Source organism: Pan troglodytes, chromosome 1 (genome assembly GCF_028858775.2).
Source record: "Pan troglodytes isolate AG18354 chromosome 1, NHGRI_mPanTro3-v2.0_pri, whole genome shotgun sequence".
NCBI classification, from domain to species: domain Eukaryota; kingdom Metazoa; phylum Chordata; class Mammalia; order Primates; family Hominidae; genus Pan; species Pan troglodytes.
The window spans coordinates 220,909,018-220,932,479 of NC_072398.2; the positions used below are offsets into that span (position 1 = coordinate 220,909,018).

General features: G+C 46.7%; 1 protein-coding gene across 2 annotated transcripts in view; it reads left to right on the top strand.

Moving 5' to 3' along the window:
• EXOSC10 (exosome component 10) overlaps nt 1-23,076 on the top strand; it is a 36,020-nt gene extending 12,944 nt beyond the window's left edge. The window contains exons 7-25 of one of the 2 annotated variants that reach the window (XM_024352389.2): nt 1,797-1,872; nt 2,085-2,195; nt 2,404-2,547; nt 7,120-7,310; nt 8,778-8,934; nt 9,104-9,252; nt 9,442-9,492; nt 10,168-10,279; nt 12,027-12,077; nt 12,235-12,313; nt 12,729-12,835; nt 15,363-15,458; nt 15,681-15,755; nt 17,515-17,599; nt 18,700-18,788; nt 19,948-20,119; nt 20,991-21,052; nt 21,613-21,689; nt 22,946-23,076. In XM_024352389.2, the coding sequence (XP_024208157.1) occupies nt 1,797-1,872; nt 2,085-2,195; nt 2,404-2,547; nt 7,120-7,310; nt 8,778-8,934; nt 9,104-9,252; nt 9,442-9,492; nt 10,168-10,279; nt 12,027-12,077; nt 12,235-12,313; nt 12,729-12,835; nt 15,363-15,458; nt 15,681-15,755; nt 17,515-17,599; nt 18,700-18,788; nt 19,948-20,119; nt 20,991-21,052; nt 21,613-21,689; nt 22,946-22,976 (1,915 nt within the window). In that variant the 3' untranslated portion in view covers nt 22,977-23,076. 2 annotated transcript variants of the gene reach the window in all.
• The last annotated feature ends 386 nt before the right edge of the window (nt 23,077-23,462 follow it).

Here is a 23,462-nt window from a genome sequence, read left to right on the forward strand (position 1 = left end):
AGCAAAATTAGAGATGCAGACTTCTTGTAGAGTTGGAACTTCTTTGAGACAGGGTCTTGCTCTGTCGCCCAGACTGGAGTGTGGTGGCATGAACACAGCTCACTACAGCCTTTACCTCCTGGGCTCAAGTGATCCTCCTGCCTCTGCCTCCCAAGTAGCTGTGACCACAGGCATGAGCCATCATGCACAGCTAATTTTTGTATTTTCTGTATGCCCAGTCTGGTCTTGAATTTCTGGCCTCAGCCATCCTCCCAACCTGCCCTCCCAAAGGGTTGGGGGTTGGGATTACAGGCATGAACCACTGTGCCTGGCCAGAGCTGGCCCATGTTTTCTTTCTTTCTTTCTTTCTTTCTTTTTTTTTTTTGAGACGGAGTTTCGCTCTTGTTGCTCAGGCTGGAGTACAATGGTGCGATCTCAGCTGACTGCAGCCTCTGCCTCCTGAGTTCAAATGATTCTTCTGCCTCAGCCTCCCAAGTAGCTGGGATTATTATAGGCATGTGCCACCACACCTGGCTAATTTTGTATCTTTTTTTTTTTTTTTTTTAGTAGAGACAGGGTTTCATCATGTTGGTCAGGCTGGTCTCGAACTCCTGACTTCAGTTGATCCACCCTCCTTGGCCTCCCAAAGTGCTGGGATTACAGGCCCGAGCCACCGCACCCAGCCCCATGTTTTCTTAAATTTGTCTTTCCTCCATACTATACTGCTCTGCCTTTCTTATTAGGATTCAAATAGTAGGTAAGGCTCACTTTTTTTTTTTTTTTTTTTTTAGTTTTGCTCTGTCACCCAGGCTGGGTGCCGTAGTGCAATCATAGCTCACTGTAGCCTTGAACCCTGGGGCTCAAGCAATCCTCCTGCCTCAGCCTCCCTAGTAGCTGGGACTACAGGCACACATCACTGTACCTGGCTTGTTTTTTAATTTTAGTTTTTATTTTTGTAAACACAGGGTCTTTCTGTGTTGCCCAGGCTGCCTGAAACTCCTGGCCTCAAGCAGTCCTCCTGCCTCAACTTTCCAGAGTTCTGGGATTACAAGCATGTGCCACCGTGCTCAGCCCAAGGCTCATTTATGAATTTAGTAAAGAAAAGGCATTTTTTACTGGCAATATAAGCATCTTGGAAAAACTTCACTTAAAATAGACAAATGGACTTTGCCTTTAATATAATGCAAAAAGGTGATAAAAATTTGGTTAGTATTGGCCTTTGCCTCACATAGAGCCAGAGTCTGTCTGGGCATTCATGCCTTTAGCCCCAGCTCTGCAATGTGAGGCCACAAGCTAAGTGCTGGAGAAATAAAGGCCATGAAAGGCAGCCCTGCCCTCCTGGGCTACCGTGATCCTCAAGGAACTCACCACAAGTTGAGGATTTTTATACAGATTTCTTAGGATCAGAAAAAATACAACATTAAGCTCTTGGCCAACTGCAATATTTGCTTCATCCTTACTTTACAGATTTGTTATTTCAAACTGCAAGAATGACATATTTCTCATTTTGGTATTATCCACAATATCAACTGTACAGTACTTTGCAAATAAGTACTCAAATCTTTATAAAGCTGCTTGGGTCTCCAGCTCTCTAAAGAAATTAATAGACTTAATTATCATATTTTAAGAGTGAGCAAATATCATCTGATTTATTATTTGTACTTGAATTACTGAAATAATGAAGCTCTTTGGAAAGGGAAGATATTTTCACAGTGGTCTTTTCTCATTTGTTTTTACAGATTGGATAAAAGGCATTATTTTTCCCTTGAATCATGGAATTAATCAGAATGATTTCTCTTTTTGTTTGATTTACTCAGGTTTGCACATCCTTATCAATATGAACTAAATCACTTTACCCCAGCAGATTCAGTGCTTCAAAAGCCACAACCCCAGGTTAGTACCCAGCCTTAGTTTAAAGGTGCCGTGTAGTAGCCCAAGAGGAATCAAATAAGTAGATTCATTGATGCAATTTTGACTTTCCTTGAAGATCTTTAAGGTAGAAAGTTACAGTTTTGGGTCATTTCTCAAACTTGTAGTTCACTTTGTACTTTACTGGGGGATGATTTCTATATTCCTCCCTTTTTCTTACTATTCTCTTGATCCAGTTATACAGACCTATAGAAGAGACACCATGCCATTTCATATCCTCCCTGGATGAACTCGTGGAACTCAACGAAAAGCTCTTGAATTGTCAGGAATTTGCAGTCGACTTGGAGGTATCTTATAAATGACCCTGGGTAAAATTTTTACATTTTTCTGTGAGTTCACCTGTTGGAGAAGTATAAAGTTGATACTAATTGTAATTTTTTTTTGGTAAAAAATTAATCATATAACTTAGCTTTGTAGCTGACTTTTCAAAATCAGTAAAGGAAAGTCTAATATAATCTTTGTTTTTCCTCTTCTCCCCTCCTTCTGTGGGTTTAGCACCACTCTTACAGGAGCTTCCTGGGACTGACCTGCCTGATGCAAATTTCCACTCGGACGGAAGACTTCATCATTGACACCCTCGAGCTTCGAAGTGACATGTACATTCTCAATGAGAGCCTCACAGACCCAGCCATCGTTAAGGTCAGCCAGCCTTTTGTAACTCATGCATGTGAGCTCATACAAGATTTTTAGTGCTTTTCAGTGTACTATTTCATTATTTCAACCTAGACCAGTCAAGTTGGGAGGAATCATGTCATTTCCTAACTAGGGTACCGTGCTAAGTGGCTTTTGTTTCTAAATCCCTGTTAGAACAGCTAAGACTTAGCTTGTTACCGCCAAGAAAAATGTTAAATCATTTTAATGACTACTGCAGTGAGCCCCAGCCATCAAGATTGTTTGGACTTAATGGCTGTACTGAAGCTACTAGAGCTGCTTTCATGTGTCTCATTGGTTGATAACAGTTTCAGACTTCAAGCGTATGGAATCAGGAGTGTAGAAAGCTGTGACTGAAGACAAAAGAAACATTTAAAACTGCATATATCCTTTCAAAAAACCAGCTCCTGGATTCATTAATTTTTTGAAGGGTTTTTTGTGTCTCTATTTCCTTCAGTTCTGCTCTGTTTAGTTATTTCTTGCCTTCTGCTAGCTTTTGAATGTGTTTGCTCTTGTTTTCTAGTTCTCTTAATTGTGATGTTAGGGTGTCAGTTTTGGATCTTTCCTGCTTTCTATTGTGGGCATTTAGTGCTATAAATTTCCCTCTACACACTGCTTTGAATGTGTCCCAGAGATTCTGGTATGTTGTGTCTTTGTTCTCGCTGGTTTCAAAGAACATCTTTATTTCTGCCTTCATTTCATTATGTACCCAGTAGTCATTCAGGAGCAGGTTGTTCAGTTTCCATGTAGTTGAGTGGTTTTGAGTGAGTTTCTTAATCCTGAGTTCTAGTTTGATTGCACTGTGGTCTGAGAGATAGTTTGTTATAATTTCTGTTATTTTACATCTGCTGAGGAGAGCTTTACTTCCAACTATGTGGTCAATTTTGGAATTGAAAGACCGCTAGCAAGACTAATAAAGAAAAAAAGAGAGAAGAATCAAATAGACGCAATAAAAAATGATAAAGGGGATATCACCACTGATCCCACAGAAATACAAACTACCATCAGAGATTACTACAAACACCTCTACGCAAATAAACTAGAAAATCTAGAAGAAATGGATAAATTCCTCGACACATACACTCTTCCAAGACTAAACCAGGAAGAAGTTGAATCTCTGAATAGACCAATAACAGGAGCTGAAATTGTGGCAATAATCAATAGCTTACCAACCAAAAAGAGTCCAGGACCAGATGGATTCACAGCCGAATTCTACCAGAGGTACAAGGAGGAACTGGTACCATTCCTTCTGAAACTATTCCAATCAATAGAAAAAGAGGGAATCCTCCCTAACTCATTTTATGAGGCCAGCATCATCCTGATACCAAAGCTGGGCAGAGACACAACCAAAAAAGAGAATTTTAGACCAATATCCTTGATGAACATTGATGCAAAAATCCTCAATAAAATACTGGCAAACCGAATCCAGCAGCACATCAAAAAGCTTGTCCACCATGATCAAGTGGGCTTCATCCCTGGGATGCAAGGCTGGTTCAATATACGCAAATCAATAAATATAATCCAGCATATAAACAGAACCAAAGACAAAAACCACATGATTATCTCAATAGATGCAGAAAAGGCCTTTGACAAACTTCAACAACCCTTCATGCTAAAAACTCTCAATAAATTAGGTATTGATGGGACGTATCTCAAAATAATAAGAGCTATCTATGATGAACCCACAGCCAATATCATACTGAATGGGCAAAAACTGGAAGCATTCCCTTTGAAAACCGGCACAAGACAGGGATGCCCTCTCTCACCACTCCTATTCAACATAGTGTTGGAAGTTCTGGCCAGGGCAATGAGGCAGGAGAAGGAAATAAAGGGTATTCAATTAGGAAAAGAGGAAGTCAAATTGTCCCTGTTTGCAGATGACATGATTGTATATCTAGAAAACCCCATTGTCTCAGCCCAAAATCTCCTTAAGCTGATAAGCAACTTCAGCAAAGTCTCAGGATACAAAATCAATGTGCAAAAATCACAAGCATTCTTATACACCAATAACAGACAAACAGAGAGCCAACTCATGAGTGAACTCCCATTCACAATTGCTTCAAAGAGAATGAAATACCTAGGAATCCACCTTACAAGGGACATGAAGGACCTCTTCAAGGAGAACTATAAACCACTGCTCAATGAAATAAAAGAGGATACAAACAAATGGAAGAACATTCCATGCTCATGGGTAGGAAGAATCAATATGGTGAAAATGGCCATACTGCCCAAGGTAATTTATAGATTCAATGCCATCCCATCAAGCTACCAATGACTTTCTTCACAGAATTGGAAAAAACTACTTTAAAGTTCATATGGAACCAAAAAAAAGCCCACATCGCCAAGTCAATCCTAAGCCAAAAGAACAAAGCTGGAGGCATCACACTACCTGACTTCAAACTATACTACAAGGCTACAGTAACCAAAACAGCATGGTACTGGTACCAAAACAGAGATATAGATCAATAGAACAGAACAGAGCCCTCAGAAATAACGCCGTATATCTACAACTATCTGATCTTTGACAAACCTGAGAAAAACAAGCAATGGGGAAAGGATTCCCTATTTAATAAATGGTACTGGGAAAACTGGCTAGCCATATGTAGAAAGCTGAAACTGGATCCCTTCCTTACACCTCATACAAAAATCAATTCAAGATGGATTAAAGACTTAACAACGTTAGACCTAAAACCATAAAAACCCTAGAAGAAAACCTAGGCATTACCATTCAGGACATAGGCATGGGCAAGGACTTCATGTCTAAAACACCAAAAGCAATGGCAACAAAAGCCAGAATTGACCAATTGGATCTAATTAAACTAAAGAGCTTCTGCACAGCAAAAGAAACTACCATCAGAGTGAACAGGCAACCCACAAAATGGGAGAAAATCTTCGCAACCTACTCATCTGACAAAGGGCTAATATCCAGAATCTACAATGAACTCAAACAAATTTACAAGAAAAAAACAACCCCATCAAAAAGTGGGCGAAGGACATGAACAGACACTTCTCAAAAGAAGACATTTATGCAGCCAAAAAACACATGAAAAAATGCTCATCATCACTGGCCATCAGAGAAATGCAAATCAAAACCACAATGAGATACCATCTCACACCAGTTAGAATGGCGATCATTAAAAAGTCAGGAAACAACAGGTGCTGGAGAGGATGTGGAGAAATAGGAACACTTTTACACTGTTGGTGGGACTGTAAACTAGTTCAACCATTGTGGAAGTCAGTGTGGCAATTCCTCAGGGATCTAGAACTAGAAATACCATTTGACCCAGCTATCCCATTACTTGGTATATACCCAAAGGACTATAAATCATGCTGCTATAAAGACACATGCACACATATGTTTATTGCGGCACTATTCACAATAGCAAAGACTTGGAACCAACCCAAATGTCCAACAATGATAGACTGGATTAAGAAAATGTGGCACATATACACCATGGAATACTATGCAGCCATAAAAAATGATGAGTTCATGTCCTTTGTAGGGACATGGATGAAATTGGAAATCATTCTCAGTAAACTATCGCAAGAACAAAAAACCAAACACTGCATATTCTCACTCATAGGTGGGAATTGAACAATGAGAACACATGGACAAAGGAAGGGGAACATCACACTCTGGGGACTGTTGTGGGGTGGGGAAGGAGGGGAGGGATAGCATTGGGAGATATACCTAATGCTAGATGACGAGTTAGTGGGTGCAGCGCACCAGCATGGCACATGTATACATATGTAACTAACCTGCACATTGTGCACATGTACCCTAAAACTTAAAGTATAATAATAAATTTAAAAAAAAATTTTTTTTAACTTAAAAAAAACCCTGTATATATCTAATTTTTTTTTTTTTTTTTTTTGAGACGGAGTTTTGCTCTTGTTTCCCAGGCTGGAGTACAATGGTACGATCTCGGCTCACTGCAACCTCTGCCTCCCGGGTTCAAGCAATTCTCCTGCCTCGGCCTCCCAAGTAGCTGGGATTATAGGCATGTGCCACCATGCCCAGCGAATTTTTGTATTTTTAGTAGAGACAGGGTTTTGCCATGTTGGTCAGGCTGGTCTCAAACTCCTGACCTCAAGCAATCCACCCACCTTGGCCCAAAGTGCTGGGATTACAGGCGTGATCCACCATGCCAAGCTGCATATATCTAATCTTGATTAGAACATTGGCTTCAGCCAGCTGAGGTGGCTCAGGCCTGTAATCCCAGCATTTTGGGAAGCTGAGGCAGGAGGATCACTTGAGCCCAGGAGATTGAGACCAGCCTGGGGAACATAGTGAAACCCCGTCTCTACAAAAAAATACCAAAGTTTAGCTGGGCGTGGTGGCACGCTGTAGTCCCAACTACTTGGGAGGCTGAGGTGGGAGGATTGCTGGAACATGGGAGGCGGAAGTTGCAGTGAGCCAAGATCACACCACTGCACTACAGATGGGACAGCGGAGACTACCTTCTAATTTCAGTGTTCTAATAAACTAGAGGCAGAGTTAATTTCCGAGCATGAGTGGCCTGCTACCAGTGTACTGCATGACTTTGGTTCTGTTTTCAGGTCTTCCATGGTGCTGATTCAGACATAGAATGGCTACAGAAAGACTTTGGGTTGTATGTAGTAAACATGTTTGATACTCATCAGGCAGCACGCCTTCTTAACCTGGGCAGGCACTCACTCGATCATCTCCTGAAACTCTACTGCAACGTGGACTCAAACAAGCAATATCAGCTGGCTGATTGGAGAATACGGTCAGTTTGCTCTTAATGAGGAAATGTGGGTGGCAGAAGAAAGTGATTATTCATTAACCTGTTGTCCAGAGAGACCTGGGTTTGAGCCCTACCACGCTCATTGAGATGAATGGCATCAGGCTTTTCGGCAGGCATCTTCAGCAGCGTAAAAGTGGTAGGAAATTTTTTAATGATAAGGTGGACTTTATGATGGGCTGATGCAGTTACACTGTGTTTCATGGAAATAGTGGCTGAAAAAGAGGTGCCGCATCAGTATTTGCCCATGCTGGTCTCTTGTTTGAAACTGGGATCTTTCTACTAGATGATTTTTTGTGTGTGTGTATGTGTGTGTGTAAGATCTTCCATAGGGATGATTGTGTGTGTGTGTAAGATGATCTTCCATAGGTAGGAAAGAATTCTAAGGGACACTGTTGTTTAGCTTTATACTGAGCGTTTTTTTGTGGCATAAGGTAGCAGTTTTGCCCCACTTTCTGCAGGGCTTGCTCAGCTTGGTCGGTTTCCGCTTGGTTGCTACCTCTCCAAGGTTGCACCTGTCATAGGAAGGTGCTACTGAGCTTTTTCAGGAACTCCACATGCCAGAATGCCAGAATTTCTTTTTTTCTTTTTTTTTGAGATGGAGTTTCACTCTTGCCCAGGCTGGAGTGCAATGGCACGATCTCGGCTCACCACAACCTCTGCTTCCCGGGTTCAAGCAATTCTCCTGCCTCAGCCTCCTGAGTAGCTAGGATTACAGGCGTGCGCCACCAAACCCAGCTAATTTTGTATTTTCAGTAGAGACAAGGTTTCTCCATGTTGGTCAGGCTGGTCTCAAACTCCTGACCTCAGGTGATCCTCCCGCCTCCGCCTCCCAAAGTGCTGGGATTACAGGCGTGAGCCACCGCACCTGGCCCAGAATGCCAGAATTTCTAAATATAAAAGTAAAATTACATTTGGACTGATAAAGTCCAAATAAAAGATGAAAATTGATAAAATCTAAAAACCACTCCCTGTCACGGAGCCCTTACCCTGTGCCAAGCTCTGGGCTAAGTGCTTCAAGGATGTGGTCCTGTGTAGTCCTCACAACAGCCTATGAAGTACCTGGTTCCCATTTCACAAGTTAGGTGGGTCAGCCCAAAGAGGTTAAGGAACTTGTCCAAGGACAGACATCTGGAGCTGAGATTTGAACTCAGGACACCAGTGGCCCCTTTTCTACTGCCTCTTGTGTGTGTCCAGAGTAGCTGACAGTGCCCTTATTTTAACCACCGCATTACCCTGCCTCCAATTCTACCCAGCTGTTAAAATAATGGTTTATCATGTTAAAATGCAGGAAATATTGGCATAACTGCAGTATTGACTATGAAAGGATCTTTCATATTGGAAGGGTCTAAGAAAGTCCCAGCACCCAAGGAATAGACAAATTGAATTGCTGTCCTTGGGGGCAATCAGTAAAACACTGTCCTCTGCAATTCCTGTCCTCTGCAATTCCAGCCCTCTGCCCGAGGAGATGCTCAGCTACGCCCGGGATGACACCCATTACCTGCTATATATCTATGACAAAATGAGGCTGGAGATGTGGGAGCGCGGCAACGGGCAGCCCGTGCAGCTGCAGGTGGTGTGGCAACGGAGCAGGGACATCTGCCTCAAGGTACACCTCAGCCGCAGTCACACAGACCGCGACACTCGGGCTCTGTGTCTGGCCAGGTTCTAGTTCTTAGGTTTGCTCCTTACATTCATGAAAAGAGCCAAACATTTTGCAGAGCCCAGGGCACAATTTTGATTCCCGTTGATTTTGAATGTTCTCTAATACTTTGTAGAAATTCATCAAACCTATCTTCACGGATGAGTCCTACCTTGAACTCTATAGGAAGCAGAAGAAGCACCTTAACACACAGCAGTTGACAGCCTTTCAGCTGCTGTTTGCCTGGAGGGATAAAACAGCTCGCAGGGAAGATGAAAGTTACGGGTAAGGGATTAGAGGTTCTTTTAATACTTGTTTCCAGACTGAGGAGATCTAATAACAAGTAAATAATGGGCTTTTTTCTTTTGCTATGAAAGCTGGTTATTTCCCCTATGTGACAGCATCTAATGGAACTTAATGGCTGAATGTAATGTGTCCCCACTGTGTGTGTGTGTGTGTGTTTTTTTTTTCCAGATATGTACTGCCAAACCACATGATGCTGAAAATAGCTGAAGAACTGCCTAAGTGAGTTTCAAATCTGATTAATATGTTCTGACTTTCTCAGTAGATCTGATGTTCTTCAAAATCAAGCTTTTCTGGTTGCTATTACCCAAGGCTGCTTACTCAGAGATTAATGCTCTAAGCTTGGAAGGTAGCAAGTTGAAGGAATATAGAATTTCTGCCCTCAGGCTGCCATTTAAGCACTAAAACTTCTGAACTGGAATCATTTCAATGATTATGCCTTAGTTTGAGTTTATTTTAAGTCTCTGAGCCTTATAGCATCTACTTGCAAGGGAAGAAAATGTCCCAGATTCTGTCATGTACACTTTCTTCCAAATTAAAGCAGCTCATGATCTTAAACGTTTTGTGATCTTGATTGAAGTATAAGCAAGAATGAAAATCCACAGCCCGTTGGTTGCCCCCTGCGGAATTGAGAATCCACAGTGCTGTGGCACTTATTTCAGCTCTCCCTGATTGTGGGAGTCAGGCTCCAAGAGGGATCCACTTAAAGCTTGGTGTCGCAAAGAACACATGGAGAAGTTGGCCTAGGCTGGCCTGACATCAGTGTTTCCTTAGTCACCTACCTGTAGCTTCAGCTTAGGTGGCAGCCTGGCTTTACCCAGTCATTATTCTTATCTGGAAGCCTTTAAGGGCTGCGTTTCTGAGTGACAAGTTGAGTGTGTTCTTACTTGTCTTCAGGGAACCTCAGGGCATCATAGCTTGCTGCAACCCAGTACCACCCCTTGTGCGGCAGCAGATCAACGAAATGCACCTTTTAATCCAGCAGGCCCGAGAGATGCCCCTGCTCAAGGTAAGAAGCTTTTCTGCGGCTGGGCACAGTGGCTCACGCCTATAATCTCAGCATTTTGGGAGGCTGAGGTGGCTGGATCATTTCAGGTCAGGAGTTCGAGACCAGCCTGGCCAACATGGTGAAACCCCATCTCTACTAAAAATACAAAAAATTAGCCAGGCGTGTGGTGCACACCTGTAATCCCAGCTACTCCGGAGGCTGAGGCAGGAGAATTGCTTGAATCCGGGAGGCGGAGGTTGCAGTGAGCCGAGATCGCGCCACTGCACTCCAGCCTGGGAGGCAGAGCAAGACTCCGTCTCAAAAAAAAAAAAGATTTTCTACTGAAGGGTCCCAACTTAGCAAGCCGGGTTTTTTTTTGTTTTTTTTTTGTTTTTTTTTAGACGGAGTTTCGCTCTGTCTCCAGGCTGGAGTGCAGTGGCGTGATCTCGGCTCACTGCAACCTCCACCTCCTGGATTCAAGCAATTCTCCTGACTCAACCTCCTGAGTCGCTGGGATTACAGGCATGCACCACCACACCTGGCTAATTTTGTATTTTTAGTAGAGGCGGGGTTTCACCATGTTGGCCAGGCTGTTCTCGAACTCCTGACCTCAGGTGATCCACCACCTGGGCCTCCTGAAGTGCTGGGATTACAGGCGTGAGCCATCATGCCCAACCTTAGCAGGCCTGTTTTTTCTGCTAGTGTCTTATTCCTTGTGGCTTCCTAGATTCATGAGCTGGTCTGCGTTCTAAACAACCCTAGGGAAATAATAGGGCTTAGGAAATCCAGTGTGTGTGTCTTGATGAATTTAGCTGCTTTTTTTTATGATAGTTGAGAGCTGAGACTCTTTATTTATGACCTTAGCTTTGATGATTCAGCAGCAAGTACTGTCTGGTAACTGGGCCAATTCACTGTTCTAAGGCAGTTAATGTGGTGGAGAGAGATGGAGCGGTGACCTCAGCAGAGGGAGCTAGTTTTGGGAGCCTGGCGATGGCCCAGATGTGAAGTGATAGCTCCCTGAATGAGTGAGGAATCACACACTGGGAAGGAAAGAACAGGTGTAGGAAGCATCAGAAGAAAAGATTGATGAGACTTCGTAGCAAATGCTGACAATGGCAGCCAGTTTTCTTTTGTTTTTTTTTGTTGTTGTTGTTTTGAGACAGGGTCTTGCTCTGACACCCAGGCTGGAGTGCAGTGGTGCAATCATGGCTCACTGTAGCCTCCATCTGCTAGGCTCCCACCTTAGCCTCCTGAGCAGCTGGGACCGCAGGCATACACCACCATACCCAGCTATGTTTTTTTTAATTTTTTGTAGAGATGGGTCTTGCTGTGTTTCCCAGACTGGTCTTGAACCCGTGGGCTCAAGCAGTCCTCCCACCTCGGCCTCCCAAAGTACTGGAATTACAGTTGTGAGCCACCTGCCAGCCCCACATTTGCAATTTTTGTGTTAAAAATGTCTTTGTAAGCTCTGTACTTTGTCCAAGTAAAGAGAGACCTTGATTACTAGAGAAGAGTCTTTTTCAAGCTCTTTGGAATCCTTCCTATTGTGCTTAGTCATGTTAAAGAGCTTTATTCTTTCATTCTACAAATAATTATTGAGCACCAAATAATTATCATGCCAGGCACTGTAAGGAGTGAAGAGAGGAAAGAAAATCTCTGGGCTTTTGAGAAACAGGCTGGTGAAGGAACACAGTCAGCGCTGGGGACTGGGGGTTGGACTTGAGGTGCTTAGGCAACTTTCCTCAATTCCCTTCGTTTTTATCCTTAGTCTGAAGTTGCAGCCGGAGTGAAGAAGAGCGGACCGCTGCCCAGTGCCGAGGTAGAGTGTCGGATCTGTTTTCTCCCCCGGGAGGGAAAACGTCAAGTCACAGCCAGTGCAAGTACACCTCTGACAGAGGCCTGTGCTGACAGCTGGCAGAAAGCTACTGCCGGCTTGCACGTTTTACATGCCAGCCTGCTGGTGTCTTTTAATGCAGAGATTGGAGAATGTTCTCTTTGGACCTCACGACTGCTCCCATGCCCCTCCGGATGGCTATCCAATCATCCCAACCAGTGGTAAAGTCGAGAGCCCTCCTGACTGTCCCGAAGAGGTTGGGACACAGCTACCTTGTCTAAAATTCTGTAGGCTTGGCCGGGTGTGGTGGCTTATGCCTGTAATGCCAGCATATTGGAAGGCTGAGGTGGGTAGATCACCTGAGGTCAGGAGTTTGAGACCAGCCTGGCCAACATGGTGAAACCCCATCTCTACTAAAAATACAAAAATTAGCTGGCATGGTGGTGGGCGCCTGTAATCTTAGCTACTTAGGAGGCAGAGGCAGGAGAATCACTTGAACCAAGGAGGCGGAGGTTGCAGTGAGCCGAGGTTGTGCCATTGTACTCCAGCCTAGGGGACTACAGTAAAACTCCATCTCAAAAAAAAAAATAAACAAAATTCTGTAGGCTTTGACCTTATTATCTTCTGCTCCTCTAGGATCTGTGCCAGTTCAGAAGCAGGCGAGCCTCTTCCCTGATGAAAAAGAAGATAACTTGCTGGGTACCACGTGCCTGATTGCCACAGCTGTCATCACGTTATTTAATGTGAGTAGCACAGAAACTTCACTGAGGTGATGAGGACCCCCCTGGGATTTACTGGATTTATCCAGCAGGCTGTCTGCCTGGAGCATTGCATACACTCGGAGACTAATGCTGAGAGCAAAACCCAGCAGTGCTGGGAGAGGCATAGAGACCAATGAGCAAGGTGGCACTGACCACTCTGGAGGAGGTGGTCTGGGGACGTGGATGGGGGATTCTCTTGAGCTCTGTGTGAAGAAACCTTCCAGGAAAGGCTGACGTCCTGTTGTCGAACAGCACCTCGTGGGAGGAGGGCCTGCGCTAAGAGAACACACAAGCAGGGCTTTCCAGACGAGCTGCAGTGGTGGCGGAGGAAAAACGGTTCACCTGGATGCCCAGCAGGCGTGGCATGGGTGTACTGTCCGATGAACTGTAGAATGTGCGCTGCCCATAGCTTCCTGCCTGACCCCAGCACCACATATGTGTGCTTTCAGTGAAGAAGAGAAATGATTTTTTTTTTTTTTTTTTGAGACAATCTTGTTCTGCCACCCAGGCTGGAATGCAGTGGCACAATCATGGCTCACTGCAGCCTTGACTTCTGAGGCTCAAACGATCCTCCTGCCTCAGCCTCCTGAGTAGCTGGGATTACAGGCATGAGTCACTGCACCCAGCTATTTCACTTTTCTTGTTTGTTTGTTTGGTTTGGTTTTTTGAGATGCAGTTTCGCTCTTGTTGCACAGGCTGGAGTGCAGTGGCATCATCTCGGCTCACTGCAACCTCCACCTCCCAGGTTCAAGCGATTCTCCTGCCTCAGCTTCCCTAGTAGCTGGGATTGCAGGCGCCCGCCACCATACTTAGCTAATATTTTATATTTTTAATAGAGATGGGGTTTCACTGTGTTGGCCAGGCTGGTCTCGAATGCCTGACCTCAGGCGATCCACCCACCTAAGCCTCCCAAAGTGCTGGGATTACAGGCATGAGCCACCACACCCGGCAATTTTTTTTTTTTTTTTTTTTTTTTTTTTTGTGACAGGATCTCATCCTGTCACCCAGGTGGGAGTGCAGTGGCACCATCCTGGCTCACTGCAACCTCTGCCTCCTGGGCTTAAGCAATCCCTCTGCCCCAGCCTTCTCTCGAGTAGCTGGGACTACAGGTGTGTGCCACCATGCCCAGCCAATTTTTGTATGTTTTGTAGAGGTGGGGTTTCACCATGTCGCCCAGGCTTCACTTTGGTTTTTAACTTAATTACATAAATCTAGATTGGGCCTTGCTTTAGCAATTAATGAGAAAATACTAGGCGCTTTAGCTGACCTCAGAGCTCATTTGAGTCATGAAGATGATTTAGCAGCTAAGCGTGTTAGCATGAGCTCTGGGCTGCTTTGATACGGAAGTGCTGTTTGGTGTAAAGGAGGCTGTGGTCTCCCTGCACTCTCGTGTTGCAAGGGGGCATAATTACAGATGAAGCAAAAGGATAGCACATATTTATGAACCCAGTTGGAAGCAGCATTTTGTTGCATCATTTCAATGATTCCCTATAAAGATATGTAATACTAAATTTCAGGCCTGGCGTGGTGGCTCACACCTGTAATCCCAGCACTTTTGGAGGGCAAGGCGGGCATATCACCTGAGGTCAGGAGTTTGAGACCAGCCTGCCCAACATGGTGAAACCCTGTCTTTAATTAGCCAGGCGTTGTGGCGCACGCTTGTAATCCCAGCTACTCGTGAGGCTGAGGCAGGAGAATCACTTCAATCCAGGAGGCGGAGGTTGCAGTGAGCAGAGATGGCACCACTGCACTCCAACCTGGGCAACAGAGCAAGACTCCACTCAAAAAAATAATACATACATACATAAAATAAATTTCAGGCATCAATTAAGACCTCATGTTCTAGAGCCAGACCATGGTGGGTTTAGATCCTTGGTCTGCTTGTATTCACTGCAAGCCTCTGAAAGACTGTCACAACCTCTGTAGGCCTCAGTTTCCTCCTCTGTAAGGTGGTGAGAGTAATACCACCTCATAGGCTATGAGGACATGCTGAGAATTCACTGATCCAGCACATTGATATTGAAATGCTACTGTGTGCTGTTGCAGACACAACGCCTTATACATAAGAGAGTGTATGAAAAATTAGCCTTAGCCATTGGTATTAATATCACTGTTACTGGCCGGGTGCGTGCGGTGGCTCACGCCTGTAATCCCAGCACTTTGGGAAGCCAAGGCGGGTGGACCACTTGAGGTCAGGAGTTCAAGACCAGCCTGGCCAATATGGTGAAACCTGGTCTCTGCTAAAAATACAAAAATCAGCTGGGCATGGTGGCACGTGCTTGTAATCCCAGCTACTCGGGAGGCTGAGGCAGGAGAATCGCTTGAACACAGGAGGTGGAGGTTGCAGTGAGCAGAGATCACACCACTGCACTCTAGTCTGGGCAAAAGAGCGAGACTCTGTCTCCAGAAAAAAAAAAAAAAATCACTGTTAACTGTTGCTCTCTTGCTTGCATCTTGATGTCACAGATGATCATGGTCATTAGTGATCGTTTTTTGTCTGTCCCTGCAGGAACCTAGTGCTGAAGACAGTAAAAAGGGTCCATTGACAGTTGCACAGAAAAAAGCCCAGAACATCATGGAGTCCTTTGAAAATCCATTTAGGATGGTGAGTAGTAGTTTTGTCAGGGCTGACAGGATATGCAGAGATGCCTACAGCTGTACATGCTTTTACCTGGGAAGGAAGCCTCTGAAGCCAGTGTGTCAGCTGCCCTGGTGTCCTGGCAAAGACGCTGACACGGCACCAGCAACCCCCCATCTGAGCACTTCTGCCCCATGGCTCTAGATTCTGTTCCTGGCAGCGTTTCACACAGCCATTTCCTTCCTCCAGTTTCTGCCCTCACTGGGACATCGTGCTCCCGTCTCTCAGGCAGCGAAGTTCGATCCATCAACCAAAATCTATGAAGTAAGTGGACTTGTCACCTGTTCTAAAAGAGACTTTCTTTTTTTTTTTTTTTTGAGATGGAGTCTTGCTTTGTCACCCAGGCTGGAGTGCAGTGGCACAATCTTGGCTCACTGCAACCTCCACCTCCCAGGTTCAAGCAGTTCTGCCTCAGCCTCCCAAGTAGCTGGGATTACAGGCACCTGCTGTCATGCCTGGCTAATTTTTGTAGAGATGGGGTTTCACCATGTTGACCAGGCTGGTCTCGAACTCCTGACCTCAGCTGATCCACCCGCCTTGGCCTCCCAAAGTGCTGGGACTACAGACGTGAGCTACTGCGCCTGGCCCTGAAAGAGACTTTCTAAGAAAAGGGGATTTCTTAATTATTCATACCAGGTTTCTGTTTTAGACAAGCCTATCTCATCTGTGAATCCCCTGAAAATGAATGCAAAAGCCCTTTATTTTCTAGCATTGTTTCCAGGGAAAGGGTCCAGAACTTCAGTGAGATTCTTAAAAGCACTTGGGCTGGGCATGGTGGCTCACGCCTGTAATCCCAGCACTTTGAGAGGCCGAGGTGGGCGGATCATGAGGTCAGGAGATCAAAACCATCCTGGCTAACATGGTGAAACCCCATCTCTACTAAAAATACAAAAAATTAGCCAGGCGTCGTGGCAGGCGCCTGTAGTCCCAGCTACTCGGGGGGCTGAGGCAGGAGAATCGCTTGAACCTGGGGGGCGGAGCTTGCAGTGAGCCGAGGTTGCGCCACTGCACTCCAACCTGCGCGACAGAGCGAACTCTAGCCAAAAAAGAAAAAGAAAAGCACTTGGAAACTTTGTAAGAAACAAATCTTCATTTGCGGTTTTTAAATTGAGGTTTAATCTATATGTAGTAAAGTACACAAATATTAAATATACAGCTTGATGCATTTTTATAGATGTCTGTTACTTTAAGGCCCTTCAAGGTGACAGCTTTAATTTTAAAACACTCTATCTTACTTATCTGGCTTGTTTTTACCAGCATTATGAGTAAGAATGAGAGCACACCTCCCCTAGACCCTCTTGAGATGTTCCCCAGAGCCAGCACGTGAACTGTTGTTCGCAGCCTCCTTCCTCCCTTTAGGAAGCCTCTGCTCTGATGACATGGGCGACTGGCTTCCTCTGTGTGGCAGCAGAGCTCTTTTGTTAGGCAAAACCGAGAGGTCCCCCAGCCCTGTTCCTGTCCCTGAGTTAGCTTGCTATTTTTGGAAATGGGGAATCAGGTGGGGCTTCTGCCTTCTCTCCTCTTTTCCCCCCACGGGTTATGTCACACTGAACAACTGCACGTCCTGTGTGTTATGCCCAGTGTCACCTCCATGTGTTATAACGCCATAGGTCAGTGGGGTGTCATAAAGAAACACAGCAGACTTGCGGAAGCCCAGCCTTGAGTCTGCTTCTGTCATTTACTGACCATGTCCCTTGGACAAGTTATTTAGTCTCCCGGAGTCTGTTTGCTCATCTCTAAAGAGAGGGTGATGACAGTACCTTTTTCCCAGGGTTACAGAGGGATTGAATGAGATGATGGATGGCCCAGTGCCTGGAGGACAGTAGCACTTTGTCCTTAATAGGGATTTTAGCAATAAAGCCAGCATGAAATTTATTTTTCATGCCCTTAGATTTGAAAATTTATGACTTAGAATGTGTGTACTTCTTAGGTTAACCTGCCCTTCGTCACCTCATGAAAAGTAAGACAGACTTAGGTGGCTGACTTTGGAGGGTTTTTTTTGTTATATTTGCTTTCATTATAGATCAGCAACCGTTGGAAGCTGGCCCAGGTACAAGTACAAAAAGACTCTAAAGAAGCTGTCAAGAAGAAGGCAGCTGAGCAAACAGGTAACACTCACTTCCTTGCAACTCAGTCGGCTGTTAAAGGATGGCTGTTGCACACCCGCTGTTTCAGCCAAGTGCCAGATACGGCAATGAATGAAGCCCCTGTGGGGCTTCCCTTCTGCTGAGGGATGGTGGGCAATCAGTATCTATCCTGGCAGATGGCAGCAGGTGCTGTGCAGAGAGATTGGTGGGGAGTGCTGGAGGTGCTGTAGCTGTCTCGTTGGTGGTTGGAGAAGGCAGTCTAATGAATGCGACATTGACGAGACCTGCAGTGACCTAGAGAAGAGTTCTGGAGCCACAGCACAGCGAGCCCAGAGGCCCTGGGGCTAGTTCACTGGGCATGCTGAGCAGCAGCAAGTGGGCCTGCATGAGCAGAGCGGGTAGAGAAGAGCAGGAGATGGGGAAGGAGCCAGCAGAGGCCCACGGGATGACGCTGCCTTTTACTCTGAGTTCAGAAGCCAGGAGGGTGCTGAGCAGACACGGGGGGGGGAAGTGACTGACATGTGGCACTCTGGCTGCTGTGTCAACAGTAGACTATAGAGGACAGGATGGGAGTCCAGGAAGGGATAGGAGACATGGCAGTGGCTCAGGCGAGAGGGGATGGTGGCTTTGAGACCAGCGTGGGAGCAGAGGAGGTGGTGAGCTGTCAGAGCCTTGATCTGTCCCATAGCAAAGCTGACAGCATTTGATGATGAGGTGGATGTGGCATGTGAGAGAAGGGAAGGGAACCTTGGATGAAGGTTTTGTCCTGAGCAGCTGGAAAGCTGGAGTTGCTGGCAGCCAAAGTAGCTGGTTTGAGCAGGTTTGTCCACGATGGTGATGGTGACGATCCTGTTAAACGCCCTCAGGTCCACAGGCCACTGAGCATTTAGGTTCACAGAAGAGGAGCAGGCAGGGCTGGGGAGGATCAGCTCACGTGTAGGTGAAGGTGGGCAGAGCACCTGAGCCTGAGCTCTGAGGCAGCCTGTCCTGCAGAGATGGGGGACCGGGGACCTGAGAGGGAGGAGGAATCAGCCGTGACAACCCCTGTGGCTAGGCCAAGTCGGAGGGGGATGGAGATGGAGGGGAGGGTGGTTGCTGGATTCACCAACTCCAGAGACAAGTTCTCTCCCTTGCAGCTGCCCGGGAACAGGCAAAGGAGGCGTGCAAAGCTGCAGCAGAACAGGCCGTCTCCGTCCGACAGCAGGTCGTGGTATGTGCCAGCTTTTCTCCTTTTTCCTTTGAAAAACGATGCCCCTGCTTGTGGTCAGGATCTTCCTTGGATATCTTAGGGGGCTTGCCCTGTGCTTTATATTAAGTCCTGACTTCTTTCCAGTTCACCTTAGCTTGGCTATTAGTGTCTACCTCATTTCCGAAACCTCCACAAGATTGATACTGTAATTCCTCTTAACCTTCTTCCACTGTGTTTACAGTAAATATGCCAGACCACTCAACTGTAGTAGTAGAAAAGGTATTGAGGTTACAGTGCTGAAGCTTGTTGTGTCCTGCTGTGTCCTACAAAAATGTTGCATTCTAGAGAATGAAACCCCAGAGCACTCTGGAACTCTTTTTTTTTTTTTTGAAGTAGTGTCTACCTCTGTTGCACAGGCTGGAGTGCAGTGGCACAGTTGCAGCTCACTGCAGCCTCAAACTCTTGGGCTCAAACGATCCTCCCTCCTCAACCACCCAAGTAGCTAGACCACAGGCACACACCACCATTCCCAGCTATTTTTTGTTATTGTTTTTGGTGGAGATGGGGTCTCACTATATTGCCCAGGCTATCACTCGAATTCTTAACCCCTGCCCCCTGCCTTTCCTTTTTTTTTTTTTTTTTTAATTTCCTTTTAAAAAGAAAAATAGTGACATGGTCTTACTCTTACCCTGATGCCCAGGCTGGAGTACAGTGGTGCGATTATAGCTCATTGCAGCCTTGTACTCCTGGGTTCAAGTGATCCTCCCACCTCAGCCTCCCAAGTAGCTAGGACTACAATCACGCACCACCATGCCCAGCTACATTTGTTTCTTTTTTTTTTGTAGAGATAGGGGTCTTGCTATGTTACCCAGGCTGGTCTCAGACTGCCTAAAGCAGTCCTCCCACCTAGGCCGCCCAAAGCCCTGGAATTATAGGCATGAGCCACTGCACCTGGCCTGCTTGCCTTTCTTAAATGACCTCATGTCATTGTCCAGTGAGGAATTTGTTTGAGCTGACCCTGAGTGTTGGTCCCGAAGTTCCAGCCACAGCTCCTCTCCCCACCACTGACTGTTCTTCTTACCACTTAGGCAGCTGGGTCCCAGCTATTGCTGAGGCCGGCGGAGTTCCCTGTTCCCATGTGCCTCCCTGTTCCTCCCCCACATCTGTTCCTGATCTACAGCTAGAAAATGCTGCAAAGAAGAGAGAGCGAGCAACAAGCGACCCAAGGACCACAGAACAGAAACAAGAGAAGAAACGACTCAAAATTTCCAAGAAGCCAAAGGACCCAGAGCCACCAGAAAAAGAGTTTACGCCTTACGACTACAGCCAGTCAGACTTCAAGGCTTTTGCTGGTGAGGAAGTAATGGGGCCCCATACAGGGACATCTGTGCGCGTCAGAGGGGAGGAAGCCATAAAGAGACCACAATATAGGGGCCAAGTGAGTCCTGCACAAGGCATGGTGCTAGCCAGGAATTGTTGGAGTAGTCCAGAGAGGCCGTGGCAATGTGGACAGTCGCCTGCAGCCTCATTGCCACCTCCTCCACGGGAGCTCACTCATGGTGGCCTCCATGGTGGGTTAGCAAGATCACCTGTCACTTCCATTGTGACCAGGGCGCCATCCTTCCTCACTATCACTTGTGCCCATAAACCCTCTCTCTCTCTCTCTCTCTCACACACACACACACACACACACACACACACACAATTTTGTTTGTTGAAAAATCTCAAAGCCTATGACATGAACCCCTATGGCTGCTTGGGCTGTGAGAGTCCGTCTGCTTTGAAGGGGCTACAGATGGCATTCTCGACTCTAGCAGCCTTCGGAGCAACATGCTCCTTTGGAAAAGAGAAAGCAGAGGCCAGTCCACACAATGGCCCTTTATACAGGAGTGTCGCCTCAGAGCCCGAGTTCCTGACGGCATCACCCAGCACAGAGATCAGAATGGATTTCCTTATGTGCGGGGGCCACTGCTGTAGCCACCTGCCCCTAAGGTCCTGGGACTAGAGCTGAGAGAAATGGGCCTGGTTTTCAGACTGCCCACAGGGACCAGGATCGCTGTGTATTCATTTATGTGAGCCATGAGCCCTAGCCCCTCATCGTGACAGGGGTGCTCTCACAGCCAAGGCTTCCCTGAGTGTCATGGTCCCGGCCTCGCTGTGAGCCTGTGATGTGTGGTAACTCATTGACCTGACCACAGGTCTCTCTCATCTCTTACCTTTCAGGAAACAGCAAATCCAAAGTTTCTTCTCAGTTTGATCCAAATAAACAGACCCCGTCTGGCAAGGTAAGAACTGCTCCTGGAGGATTTTAGCACGCCGGTGGCACCTGTTTTTGACCTCCTGCTCTGCTGAGAAGACAGGCCCATCCAGGAGTCCATTCCTTTGCATATCTTTTTCCTCACCTCATTTCTTCCCAAGGGCAGAGAGTACCGATCAGCTACCCCAGCAACTCATAAAACGAGGCTGTAAAAGCTGGCATGTGGCTTTAAAGGGTATTATTCTGTGTTTGCTACCATGGGAACTATAGCTGCAGGCCAAAAGCACCCCCTTTGGGGCCAGCACAAGCCTGCATTCACCCCTCGTGGGTGTTGATGCTGGTGCCAGGGAAACAGCGTGGCTGCAGCTTCCACAGGCGTGGGGGCAGGGCTGCTTTGGGGCCCTCCTGTTCCTCTTGCAGCGCATCCTGGCGGCCTTGCCTTCAGAGACACAGAAACGTCCTCTCGCAGGGAATCTAAAGTCACTCCCGTGCTGCTAGAATCTTTGGCCACCTGAGCTCAGGTGTGTTTTTCTGTGTATCTTGTGGTCAAGGTACCCACCCAGCTTAAACGGTTTCTTTTCTTTTCAGAAATGCATTGCAGCCAAAAAAATTAAACAGTCGGTGGGAAACAAAAGCATGTCCTTTCCAACTGGAAAGTCAGACAGGTATGTGGTGGACGGCGGTGTGGCCCAGGGAGCCCAGTGAGAAAGCACCTGCCCTGCGTGGTGCGGTCTGTGGGGAGTAGCTGGGGAGCGAGTGCCCAGGGGTCTTCAACCAGGACGACTCAGAGAACCTCCCACAGCCAGGTCCCTCACGCCACTCGGAAAACAAGGGCGGGAGGTGATTTGCTCTGTGCCACACATCACAGAGCCAGGCACTGCACCCCAGGACTCAGATTCCCCTTGTTCCTGGCTCTCTAGTTACCGTGTTTCCTGGGGTCACCTCAGGGAAAATAGGTGTGAATAGTTGTGAAATTTTCCTGGACCAGCCTATTAGGAATGAGGAAAAAGTAAGCACATGTGGGTTATCCTTGTTGTTGAGGAGTGGTTTGGCTTGGTTTGGTTTTGTTTTGTGAGAGTCTCATTCTGTCACCCAGGCTGGAGTGCAGTGGCACAATCTCAGCTCACTGCAACCTCCACCTCCTGGGTTCAAGCAAGTCTCTCACCTCAGCCTCCCGAGTAGCTGGGATTACAGGTGCCTGCCATCATGCCCGGCTAATGTTTTTTTTTTTTTTTTTTGAGACGGAGTCTCGGTCTGTCGCCCAGGCTGGAGTGCAGTGGCGCGATCTCGGCTCACTGCAAGCTCCGCCTCCTGGGTTCATGCCATTCTCCTGCCTCAGCCTCTCGAGTAGCTGGGACCACAGGCGCCCGCCATGACGCCCAGCTAATTTTTTGTATTTTTTAGTAGAGACGGGGTTTCACCATGTTAGCCAGGATGGTCTCGATCTCCTGACCTTGTGATCTGCCCGCCTCGGCCTCCCAAAGTGCTGGGATTACAGGCGTGAGCCACCGCGCCCGGCCTGTTTTTGTATTTTTAGTAGAGATGGGGTTTTGCCATGTTGGCCAGGCTGGTCTCAAACTCCTGGCCTCAATTGATCCTCCCGCCTTGGCCTCCCAGAGTACTGGGATTACAGGTGTGAGCCACTGCACCCAGCCAAATGTTTTTGTTAAAAACATAAAATCCTAATAATTAAGCCGACCCTGAGGTCAGGGGACTTGCCCGAGGGCAGGAAAAACAGGTCTGCCTTCTCAAGATGCTGCTCAGCTCAGCCAACTCTGGTGGGCCGCCGAGTTCTCTGGGGCCCCTGAACAAACCATTCTTCCTCTGTTCTGCATGATTAAGGTTTGCACCATTTTGTAAACCATCTGAGAACATCCAACCAACCCGGAAGAAATAACTGTTGTTTTTGTACTCTCTGCAGAGGCTTCAGGTACAACTGGCCACAGAGATAGTCCTGGAAGACACGTGGCGCCTGTGGACCGGAAGCACCAAATGCTGGTGCTGCTTTTGTACATACATATTTTTAAACCATTAAAATTCTTCCTGAAGGAAGCTGATTCCTGACTTTTATTTCGTTGCCGCCACAGCTCTGGCAGGTTGCCATCCTGTTCAGGCAACCATCTTCAGCTGTCTGTGGGCAGGTGAGTGTGCTCCGGGGGTTATGGTGACTTCTAGAAAAATCCAGAGCCGGCCGGGCGCAGTGGCTCACGCCTGTAATCCCAGCACTTTGGGAGGCCGAGGCAGGCGGATCACGAGGTCAGGAGATCGAGACCATGCTGGCCAACACGGTGAAACTCCTTCTCTACTAAAAATACAAAAAATTAGCCGGGCATGGTGGTGGACGCCTGTAATTCCAGCTACTCAGGAGGCTGAGGCAGGAGAATCGCTTGAACCTAGGAGGCGGAGGTTGCAGTGAGCCGAGATCACGCCACCTCATT